Source organism: Oncorhynchus mykiss, chromosome 17 (assembly GCF_057628025.1).
Source record: "Oncorhynchus mykiss isolate SJ-2025 chromosome 17, ASM5762802v1, whole genome shotgun sequence".
Lineage (NCBI taxonomy): Eukaryota > Metazoa > Chordata > Actinopteri > Salmoniformes > Salmonidae > Oncorhynchus > Oncorhynchus mykiss.
The window spans coordinates 3398489-3409906 of NC_143038.1; the positions used below are offsets into that span (position 1 = coordinate 3398489).

Below are 11418 nucleotides of genomic sequence, written 5' to 3' on the forward strand. Positions count from 1 at the left end.
ATAAGGCCAAATGCTTGAAACCAAAAAGTCACTCAATTTAAGTAGCTAAATGAGCCATGGTCTGACCATATAAAAACATTCCCTATGTCATCTTACTGACCAACAACTTAGACCTAGGTTGAAGACCGTCTCATTCTATACAATGCATGCCTACATCTAAGTATGAACATATGAAGAATGTCTGACAACTCACCCCTTGACAAATGCTCTTATGTAGACCCAAGCTTTTATTTTGAACAATCAGTAGCAAAGGTAAAAGATTAGAAAACCAAAGAATTAACTGAACAGTCATTTTTACTACAGACTGAACACCACCTGTTCTCAATTAGAAAGCAATGGACACGAGAACCATTATTTCAAAGAGACAAGTCATTTTTGAAAGTAAAATGGTTCATGTACTCCCTCACTCTAGCGTAGCAAGAGCACCAGCAACTTCCTGGTCAAAACAAAAGCAGAAAGAAATGCAGTGTCAGCAACACAGAATGTTAAGTAACCAATGTCAAAAACAATTCTCACCATTAGCTTCTAGAGGATGAATCCATTACATTTTCCTGTTAAATATGGTTAGTACAAAGGACTTCAAATTCAGAGAGCAAAGATCAGAGCAGGTTAAAGTGAACCATTAGCTTGCAGAATCCTTCACTAGTGATGGATATACACTTGGTGCACCAGTACCAACAAAACTGTCCTTGGGCGCACTTCCACTGTCAACAGGGATAGCCTCCCTAGGAGTGTAGCGGGTTTGGGAGAAGACAGTTCTGCCATTCTCGTAGTGCGATTTGGAACTGTAGGAATAGATTGGGATGACACCCGACTGTTCAACGATGCTGGCCTGAGTGCTACTAGAGGCACCATCTTCAGTGCTTTCGTAGTGCTTCTGCTGAGACATTGGGGCCAGTTGCTTCTGGGGCATTTGAGCTACATGCCATAATTGCTGAGGCATGGGGGTCAGTTGGTGCTGTGGCATGGCAGTGTGTTGCTTCCGCTGCTGGGGCATTTGAGCTGGATACCTCACTTGCTGGGGTACGGCGGTCGGTTGCTCCTGCTGCTGGGGAAATTCAGCTGGATGCCACACTTGCTGATGTGTCTGCGGCATGGCGGTCAGTGCAGCGACTTGTTGCTTCTGGACCATTTTAGCTGGATACCACACGTCTTGAGGCTGCTGGGGCATAGGGGCCGGTTGCTTCTGTGCCCGATGCCACACTTGCTGAAGCACGGCAGCCGGTTGCTTATGCTGCTGGGGCATTTGAGCGGATTGCCACAGTTGTGATGGAATGGCGGTCAATGGATGCATAGTGGCTGGTTGCTTCTGCTCCTGGAGAAATTGATCTGGATGCCACAATTGCTGAGGTGGCTGGGGAATGGCGGTCGGTTCAATTTGCTGCTGAGGTTCAGTAGCTGGTTGCTTTTGCTGCTGAGGCATTTGAGCTGGATGCCATACTTGCGGGGGCATGGTGGCCTGTTGCTTCTGCGGTTGAGGCATTGGGGCTGGTTGCTTCTGCAGCATGGTGGCCAGTTGTTTCTGCTGCTGGGGCATTTGAGCTGGATGCCACTCTTGCTGGGGCATGGTGGTCGGTTGCTTCTGTGGTAGAGGCATGAAGGCCAGATGCTTCTGGGGCATTTGAGCTGGATACCTCACTTGCTGGGGTATGGTGGCCAGTTCCTGTTGCTGCTGGGGAATGTGCACTGGATGCCACACTTGCTGAGGAATGGCGGTCGGTTCAATTTGCTGCTGAGGTTCAGCGGCCGGTTGCTTCTGCAGCTGGGGCTTTTGAGCTGGATACCATGGTTGCTGGGGCATGGTGGCCGGTTCCTTCTGCTGCTGAGGTTCAGCAGCCGGTTGCTTCTGCTGCTGGGGTTCAGTGGTTGGTTGGTTCTGGGGCATTTGAGCTGGATACCACACTTGCTGAGGTTGCTGGTGTATGGCGGTCAGTTCCTTCTGCGGTAAAAGCATTAGGGCTGGTTGCTTCTGCTGCTGGGGAATTTGAGCTGGATGCCACTCTTGAGGCATGGTGGTCAGTTCCTTCTGCCGCCGAGTTGCAGCTGCTTGTTGCTTCTGGACCATTTTAGCTGGATACCACACGTCATGAGGCTGCTGGGGAATGGGGGCCAGTTGCCACAATTGCTGATGCTTGGCAGCCGGTTGCTTATGCTGCTGGGGAATTTGAGCGGATTGCCTCAGTGGTGGAATGGCGGTCAGTTCCTTCTGCAGGTGACGCATAGGGACTGGTTGCTCCTGGGGAAATTTGGCTGGATGCCACTGAGGTTCAGCGGTTTGTTGCTTCTGGGGCATTTGAGCTGGATGCCACACTTGCTGGGGCATGGCAGTCAGTTGCTTCAGCAGCATTTGAGCTGGATGCAACACTTGCTGAGGTTGCTGGGTTATGGAGGCCGGTTCCTTCTGCTGCTGAGGTTCAGTAGCCGGTTGCTTCTGCAGCTGGGGCTTTTGAGCTGGATACCATGGTTGCTGGGGCATGGCGGTCAGTTCAATCTGCTCCTGAGGATCAGCGGCCAGTTGCTTCTGGGGCTTAGCTGGATACCACACTTGCTGGGGCATGGCAGTCAGTTGCTTCAGCAGCATTTGAGCTGGATGCAACACTTGCTGAGGTTGCTGGGTTATGGAGGCCGGTTCCTTCTGCTGCTGAGGTTCAGTAGCCAGTTGCTTTTGCTGCTGGGGCAATTGAGCTGGATGCCACACTTGCTGGTGCATGGTGGCCGGTTGCTTCTGCTGCATTTGAGCTGGATACCATGCTTTCTGGGGCATAGCTGTTGGTTGTTTCTGCGGTATAGGCATTGGAGCCGGTTGCTTCTGGGACATGGTGGTCAGTTCCGTCTGCTGCTGAGGACCAGTAGCTGGTTGCTTTTGCTGCTGAGGAATTTGAACTGGATACCACACTTGCTGAGGTAGCTGGGGTATGGAGGCCTGTTCCTTCTGAAGCTGAAGTTCAGTAACTGGTTGCTTCTGGGGCATTTGAGCTGGATACAACATTGATTGAAGCTGCTTAGGATAAAAGGCCGATAGCGTCTGCTGTTGGGTCATGGCGGCCGGTTGCTTTTCCTGCTGGGGCATTTGAGTTGGATACCACATTTTCTGAGGTGCCTGGGGCATGGGGGCCAGTTGCTTTTGCAGGATGGCTCCCAGATGTTTCTGTTGCTCTTCGGTCAGCTGCGCTTGCAATTGAGCTGTTGGAGAGTTGTAATTACCATATCCTTTAGACCTAAGTGGGCCTGTATAGAGCCATGCTGCATCAGAACCTGGTGCAGGATACCCATCACCTAGGTTAGATAAAGAAAAAAAGTAAAATGCCAGCCTTTGAAGTTATTGGTACCACAACTATTACTTGAAATTCATGTGTAGAAACTCACTTGATGTAGAACAGGTTATCCCGCCAATTAGCAGGCAACAAAGCCAAGAAACTCTTTAAAAAAAGAAAGTCTGTTATAAACAAAGCTACCTGTAACACCTGACGTACAAGGGAAAAAAACTAGAGCAATACTTTAAAAACCTACCTGAAAGCGATTCCAATCATCACGGCCATTTTGCGCCTCAAAAGCTCCCCAGTAATCAGAAATAATGGCTGGTATAAGCCCTAGCATAATATTCCTTATGATGTATCTGGCAGGCTTTTTTGGTTGCTCCTTTTAAACAAATCCCAGACCCTTCTAATGGCATTGGCTAATTAAGGACAGCTGTTAGCCCCTGATCTACATTTGATTCCTAATTCCAAATTGACCCCTAAATCCTACACCCTGGCCTAAACACTTCTGTGCATCAGAAATGATTGAATAAGCAATATGGCAACAATTGCATCCAGCCTATCAGAAGGCAAGGTGATGCAATTACCATATTGCTATAACCTATCTAATCGTTTAAAATACCCATAAGTGACTAAGTGGTAGGTGTAGGGGCTAGGGGTTGATTTGGAATTCAGACATTTACTCAGGTGTGGTTGATTCTCTAATTGAATTCCTGACAGGTTTGACAGCCCTTACTCTAAAGCACGCTTCAAACTCATTACACGGAGGGCCAAGTGTCTGTGGGTTTTTGCTCCTTCCTTGTACTTGATTGCTGAATTAAGGCCACTAATTACTCCCCTCACCTACGGTAGTTGTCTAGGTCTTAAACAAAAACCTACAGACACTAGGCCCTCCATGGAATGAGTTTGACACCCCTGCTCTAATGTAGGAAACACATTTTGTCTTGGCACTTCATTGATCGGTTTAAATTATTGCTTGTACAAAATTCACTTGGTTCATTTGAAGATTAGAGGCTAAATGAGCAGTTAGGCACCATTATTTTACACATGCCTTCTTTTAAACCGTGTGTTTCATTCAGCATAGCAACAGTAGATGGTTAACATGTTTCAGTTGCACATAGTGCCACATCTTGGACAAATTCTGAATTCAGACAGACGCCAATTAAACACTCACATTATGCAAACACTGCACACACATATGCTTTAATTTTTCAGAGGCAAACATATAGTAGGGCTCGTTTGAGTGGTAAGGCTAAAGCAACTGACTGTAGACCAAAGTCAAGAAGTTAAGTCAGGAGAGGTGCATCTGCTACAACCGAAATTCGGATAGTAAAGTTGTTTTCCAACAGCAAGGCTCAGATCACCATGGCAGTGTTGCCATTGTTTATAAAAGGTTTCCTTTATAATGTCAAAAAAACATGTCTCCAACACCCACTCACAAACTGAAATAATTTATGTTACATTATACAATCAATAAATGAGAGAGAGCCTCAATCACATCAGTTAAGGCTACACCTTAACTGCAGCAAATTGGTTCCTGTTTCAGTCATGTTCTTTTTCACTTGGGTTAAACAAAAACAATAATGATTGGGTGACAATGGAGATCCCACATGACAGGTGATGGCTGCAGGATGAAGTTGGTGAAGAGCAATTGCAGAAACTTGGAAATTCTGCAGATTTTTGTAAAGTTCATGCAGTCGACATATCGACAGACTCACGTGGGAAATGTTTTATCCCCAGAACGCAAAACACTTTGAAAGGCGGTGACCAACAATTGTCACCGACTTGACAATAGTGATCAGCTCTGAGGTGCCCACTATCTCCATAAAATGTCTCCCTCATATGGATGAAATAATACAAGACAACAACCCATCCTCTGACCGTCTACCCTCCTTTGTGGAAGCTATTTTTCCAATGTTGTCTCAACTTTGATTGCAGTACACATCCACAAACACATAAACACGAATGACACTGTTTAGATAGCTATGCATATATCTCCAGCCCCCTTAAATCTGCCAAAGTGTTTTCCCTATTCCGACTGATGTTTCCGCTTGCAATCCATCTCTGATAATTATACTTGATTCAATGTCTGTGCCTTGAAAATTCCAATCTCCTTTTCTTCTCCTGTTTCTTTCAGCACAGCAGGCAGACAATCTGTTCTTTTTTCTGGTCTTTTATATTCACCCCGAGTGCTCCAACCATTCTGTACTTTATTGTACGGCCCTTAATGTCTAGTAAACTCCCCTCTTCCACTGCTGTAGGCTGGCCTACTGTAACTGGAAGGCAAATGTATGTCACTTAAATCAGACCGGGTTCAAATACTATTTAAAATATTTCAATTAATTTCACATACATTCAAAGTAAGTATTCTGATCTTTTATTTGAAAAGATAAGTAGTTAAATGTTATGTATTTGGAAATACACTTGGAAAGTGTTTGAAAAACTCAAAATCACACACTATTTTACACTCCAATGTATTAAATAAGTATTTGAAATACTGTCAAATAGTACAATTTGTATTATAACCCAGATATTATAACTCAGATACTGAAATACACATGTTTTTGAATACAGGTCTGCACTTAAATGTAGCATTTGCATGAAAATACACAGATATATATTGTATTATACTGCATCACATTCTATTGTATTTCTTGTTTCTTTGCGATTGCATTTGGAATCCTCAACTGTTGTTTTTTCTGAAGACAGATTCCAATTCTTATTTCTCTGTTAGACCCTCCAGGCCCTATTAGTCTACTGAGGTCAGTCAGTTGCGATTGTAACCATCAGATCCAAAATCTCAGTGGTGAGTAGCCACTGAGCTGTTGTCAACTCGCAGATGGCAGTCCTCACATAAAGACACACCATGCCCACCAGAGCACACACATAGCCTACATCAGATTCAGGCAGAAATCAATACGGACTCCAAAACAGACAATTATTATTTACATTCATTTATTTGTTTGTTTTACAACTCAGTTTTAGGATCGGGTACTAGTGCCTGCTTCACCTCCTAAAATTAAGAAAAAAGTATTTGAGAAGCAATGTAGATAGATTATATAGAGACAACTCAGTATAATTCACTGCTGCTTTCTATATATTATCAAAGCCACTTAAACGTATACTGCTCCATAGACATGGGTTCAAAATGAATTTGTTTCTTTCAAATACTTTTTTAGCTGCTCATAATTGAGAGTTTATCTGTCACTCCGGGCAGGCTCAATCATCCCTCAAAGGCATTTGAAAGAAAACCAATAGTATTTGAACTCAGGTTTGTTTTCACCTCAGACCTTGAGATCGCCTCTTATGAGTGAGTGGAGATCTCTCCCTCGGGCATGAGCCATTTCATGGCTGACTCGCTGTCGTAAATGCCCAGACATTTTTCATTGGACTTCAGCCTGTTCACCAGCACAAACAGGAACTGAGACAAATAAATCATAGTTATGTTCAGTAGGGCACAGCGTAGCAAAACGTTCTGCAACCGAAACTAAAACTAAAATCAGTTTTTTTTTGGACGAGACCAATGTCAAAAGTAGTTCAATACACATATATGAATTTTGTTGATGGGCATTTCCTTTTCTCCCGCATTTGGTAAGGGTTTTCTCAGATCACAAAGCAGTGCAACACATCTGACTCCAATGAATCAATTTACAAATTCAATTCAAGCTGCAATTAAAGAGTTGATTCAAAATAACTTGTTCCAAATAGTGGATTAGGGACATTATCTTAAGATCTGAATCAAATAGCCAATATAATAGAGGTTTTGGTGAGTCGCTCTTTTCAGGTCCAGTAGCTGCTTGCCTGATCTCACCTTTTCAACGAATTCTGGGGCCAAAGCTCCTGACCTAGCCGGTCCTTGAGCACTTCATAGTCACCACTCCCCATGTTGATGAAGAGCAGGATGTCACCCCTTCACCTCTGACTGGTACAGACCCACTGCTGTCTGTCTGTCTGTGTGAGAGTGTGAGAGAGAGAGGGAGAGAAAACGAGAGAGAGAGCTAGCGACAAAGAGAAAGACAAAAGTATGGGAAATAGATATCAAAATAGGCATGTGCCAGTACATTAACTGTCTGTATGTATAGTCTGGTTATATGACTGAACATGACAGGCTAATAATACAAAGATGTGATGCCAAGGTGTAGTTTTAACCAAGCTGGTTTAAATCTTGCTGTCCAGGTATTTGTAATGCGAGTCAAGCAGGTGATTTCTGATGGAATTTTTGGACGGTTGCATCTGGCGAGTCATTGTGGCTGGTTGCTTCTAATGCAGAGGCACGCGAGCCGGTTGCTTCACCTAAGGTATTTGCGCCAGTCGTCACACTTGCTGAGGCATTGTGGCTGGTTGCTTCTGCCGAGGCATTGTGGACGGTTGCTTCTGCTGAAGAGGCATGCGAGCACGTTCCTTTTGTTGCTGGGACATAGGAGCAGGTTCCTTTTAATGAAGTGTGGAGAATATATCTATAATTTACCTTGGAAACAAAGACAAAAAGTTCAACATAGTAAAATGCCAGAATTTGAAGTCATAGGAACTATTCAAATGCTGTTTTTTTTTACTTAATTCATTTGTGTATAACAAACACTTTTAGCTGTAGGATAACAGGTTATCCCTCCAATGAATAGATCAATTGAAGGTCAGAATTCTCATAATATGCAGTTAGTGAATGATTTCAGCAACAGTAGAGGACTGGCCACCCCACATAGCCTGGTTCCTCTCTAGGTTTCTTCCTAGGTTTTGGCCTTTCTAGGGAGTTTTTCCTAGCCACCGTGCTTCTACACCTGCATTGCTTGCTGTTTGGGGTTTTAGGCTGGGTTTCTGTACAGCACTTTGAGATATCAGCTGATGTACGAAGGGCTATATAAATACATTTGATTTGATTTGATTTGATTTAGTTGGTTTAGAAAAATGTACATGTTCAAAGACATTCTGTTGTGTGTAGAGAATATTTGAGTTAATTGACATATTCCCAACCAATTGTGTTTTTTGTTCGTTTGAGTTGTTTGGAACTTATTATTTTACTTCTTTTGTACATAATGTTGCCGCTACCATCTCTTATGACCAAAAATAACTTCTGGGCATCAGAACTGCAATTACTCACCACGTACTGGCAGAATCCTTTATTTTTTTTTTACGAATCCGACAATCTCGACGTGAATGACATACTGCTTTCCCAGGAACAGGCCCAGATCCCCGTGATTTGTTTGAAGAGAAGGTGGAGAAAAAGGGGCCAAGGGCTGGACTGCCTTCTGAGAATTAGTAGGCCATCGAATAAATCCCCACATCCTTCCATTCTGCTAGCAAACGTGAAATCATTGGAAAATAAAATACATGACCTACGCGGAAGATTAATTCAAAACTGTAACATCTTATGCTTCACAGAGTCGTGGCTGATTGACGACATTATCAACATGCAGCTGGCTATCCTCCAGGATAGAACAGCGGCATCTGGTAAGAGAAGGGGCGGTGGACTATGTATTTTTGTAAATAACAGCTGGTGCACGATATCTAAGGAAGTCTTGAGCTATTGCCAGCCTAAGGTAGAATATCTCATGATAAGCTGTAGACCACACTATCTACCTAGAGAGTTTTCATCTGTATTTTTTGTAGCTGTCTACATACCACCACAGACTGAGGCTGGCACTAAGACCGCATTGAATGAACTGTATTCTGCCATAAGCAAACAGGAAACCGCTCACCGGGAGACGGTGCTCCTAGTAGCCTGGGACTTGAATGTATGGAAACTTAAATACATCTTACCAAATTTTTATCAGCATGTTAAATGTGCAACCAGAGGGGAAAAAAACTCTGGACCACCTTTACTCCACACACAGAGACGCATACAAAGCTCTCCCTCACCCTCCATTTGGCAAATCTGACCATAATTCTATCCTCCTGATTCCTGCTTACAAGCAGTAATTTAAGCAGGAAACACCAGTGACTTGATCAATAAAAAAAGTGGTCAGATGAAGCAGCTGCTAAGCTACAGGACTGTTTTGCTAGCACAGACTGGAATATATTCCGGGATTCCTCCGATGACATTGAGGAGTACACCACATCAGTCATTTGCTTCATCAATAAGTGCATCAATGACGTCGTCCCCACAGTGACTGTACGTACATACCCCAACCAGTAGCCATGGATTACAGACAACATTTGCACTGAGCTAAAGGCTAGAGGTGCCGCTTTCAAGGAGCGGGACGCTAACCCGGAAGCTTATAAGAAATCCCACTATGCCCTCTGACGAACCATCAAACATGCAAAGCATCAATACAGGACTAAGATTGATCGTACTACACCGGCTCTGACACTCGTTGGATGTGGCAGGGCTTGCGACCCTTTACAGACTACAAAGGGAAGCACAGCAGAGAGCTGCCCAGTGACACGAGCCTACCAGACGAGCTAAACTACTTCTATGCTCGCTTCGAGGCAAATAACACTGAAACATGCAAGGGAGCAAAAGCTGATCAGGAAGACTGTGTGATCACGCTCTCCGCAGCCGATGTGAGTAAGACCTTTAAAGAGGTCAACATTCACAAGACCGCAGGGCTTGACGGATTACCAGGACGTGTACTGCGAGCAGGTGCTGACCAACTGGCAAGTGTCTTCACTGACATTTTCAAACTCTCCCAGTCCGAGTCTGTAATACCAACATGTTTTAAGCAGACCACCATAGTGTTCTTGAGCACAGGGACTAAGGTAACCTGCCTAAATGACTACCGACCCGTAGCACTCACGTCTGTAGCTATGAAGTGCTTTGAAAGGCTCACATCAACACCATTATGCCAAAAACCCTAGACCCACTCCAATTTGCATACCGCACTAACAGATCCACAGATGATGCAATTTTGTTGCACTCTACACTAATATTCTTTGCTATTCTTTGACTAGAGCTCAGCATTCAACATCATAGTGCCCTCAAAGCTCATCAATAAGCTAAGGACCCTGGGCCTAAACACCTCCCTCTGCAACTGGATCCTGGACTTCCTGACGGGCCACCCCCAGGTGGTAAGGGTAGGAAATAACACATCCGCCACACTGATCCTCAACACAGGGGCCCCTCAGGGGTGCGTGCTCAGTCCCCTCCTGTACTCCCTGTTCACTCACGGCCAGGCACGACTCCAACACCATCATTCAGTTTGTCGACGACACAACAGTGGTAGGCCTGACCACCGACAACAACGAGACAGCCTATAGGGAGGAGGTCAGAGACCTGGCAGTGTGGTGCAAGGACAACAACCATTCCCTCAACGTGATCAAGACAAAGGAGTTGATGGTGGACTACAGGAAAGAGAGGACCGAGCATTCCCCCATTCTCATCGACGGGGCTGTAGTGGAGCAGGTTGAGAGCTTCAAGTTCCTTGGTGTCCACATCACCAACAACACATCACCAACATGGTCCAAGCACACCAAGACAGTTGTGAAGCGGGCACGACAAAACCTATTCCCCCTCAGGAGACTGAATAGATTTGGCATGGGTCTTCATATTCTCTAAAGGTTCTACAGCTGCAGCATCGAGAGTATCCTGGCTGGTTGCATCTCTGCCCGGTATGGTAACTGCTCAGCCTCCGACCGCAAGGCACTACAGAGGGTAGCGCGAACGGCCTAGTACATCACTGGGGCCAAGCTTCCTGCCATGCCAGGACCTCTGTCCTAGGCCGTGTCAGAGGAAGGCCCTAAAAATTGTCAAAGACTCCAGACACCCTAGTCATAGACTGTTTTCTCTGCTACCGCACGGCAAGCGGTACCGGAGAACCAAGTCTAGGTCCAAGAGGCTTCTAAACAGCTTCTACCCCCAAGCCATAAGACTCCTGAGCATCTAGTTAAACGGCTAATCAGACTATTTGCATCCCCCCTTTACACTGCTGCTACTCTCTGTGGTTATCATCTATGCATAGTCACTTTAATAACTCCACCTACATATTACCTCAACTAAACGGTGCACCTGCACATTGGCTCTGTATCCCCCTGTATATAGTCTCGCTATTGTTATTTTACTGCTGCTCTTTAAATTCTTGTTACTTTTATTTCTTATTCTTAGTCATATTTGTTTTTAAACTGCATTGTTTCTTAGGGGCTTGTAAGTAAGCATTTTCACTGTAAGGACCTGTTGCATTCGGTGCAATTGACTAATACAATTTGATGCCTACATATTACTACATCTAAA

The 11418-nt window shown here is 44.7% G+C and overlaps 1 protein-coding gene across 2 annotated transcripts; it reads right to left on the bottom strand.

The window, feature by feature from the left end:
- Positions 1 to 207: 207 nt before the first annotated feature.
- LOC149975680 (uncharacterized) lies at positions 208 to 10682 on the bottom strand. 2 transcript variants are annotated; one of them, XM_090204226.1, is made up of 5 exons: positions 8353 to 10682; positions 7551 to 7725; positions 7069 to 7255; positions 3367 to 3419; positions 208 to 3276 (listed from the first exon to the last, which is right to left on the bottom strand). In XM_090204226.1, the coding sequence occupies exons 3-5, from the start codon at positions 7140 to 7142 to the stop codon at positions 623 to 625; spliced, it is 2781 nt and encodes a 926-aa protein (XP_090060352.1). In that variant the 5' UTR covers positions 7143 to 7255; positions 7551 to 7725; positions 8353 to 10682; the 3' UTR covers positions 208 to 622. The 2 variants fall into 2 exon arrangements, with proteins under 2 accessions (XP_090060352.1, XP_090060353.1); XM_090204227.1 differs by lacking the exons at positions 7069 to 7255; positions 7551 to 7725; positions 8353 to 10682 and adding an exon at positions 3511 to 3768.
- Positions 10683 to 11418: the final 736 nt, after the last annotated feature.

Coding starts and splice junctions, on each gene's coding strand:
- LOC149975680 (XM_090204226.1), bottom strand. CDS start 7,142: ATGGGGAGTGGTGACTATGAAGTGCTCAAGGACCGGCTAGGTCAGGAG. Junction 3,420..7,068: donor CCCCAGAATTCGTTGAAAAG/GTGAGATCAGGC, acceptor CTTTTTTTAAAG/AGTTTCTTGGCTTTGTTGCC. Junction 3,277..3,366: donor GATAACCTGTTCTACATCAA/GTGAGTTTCTAC, acceptor TATCTAACCTAG/GTGATGGGTATCCTGCACCA.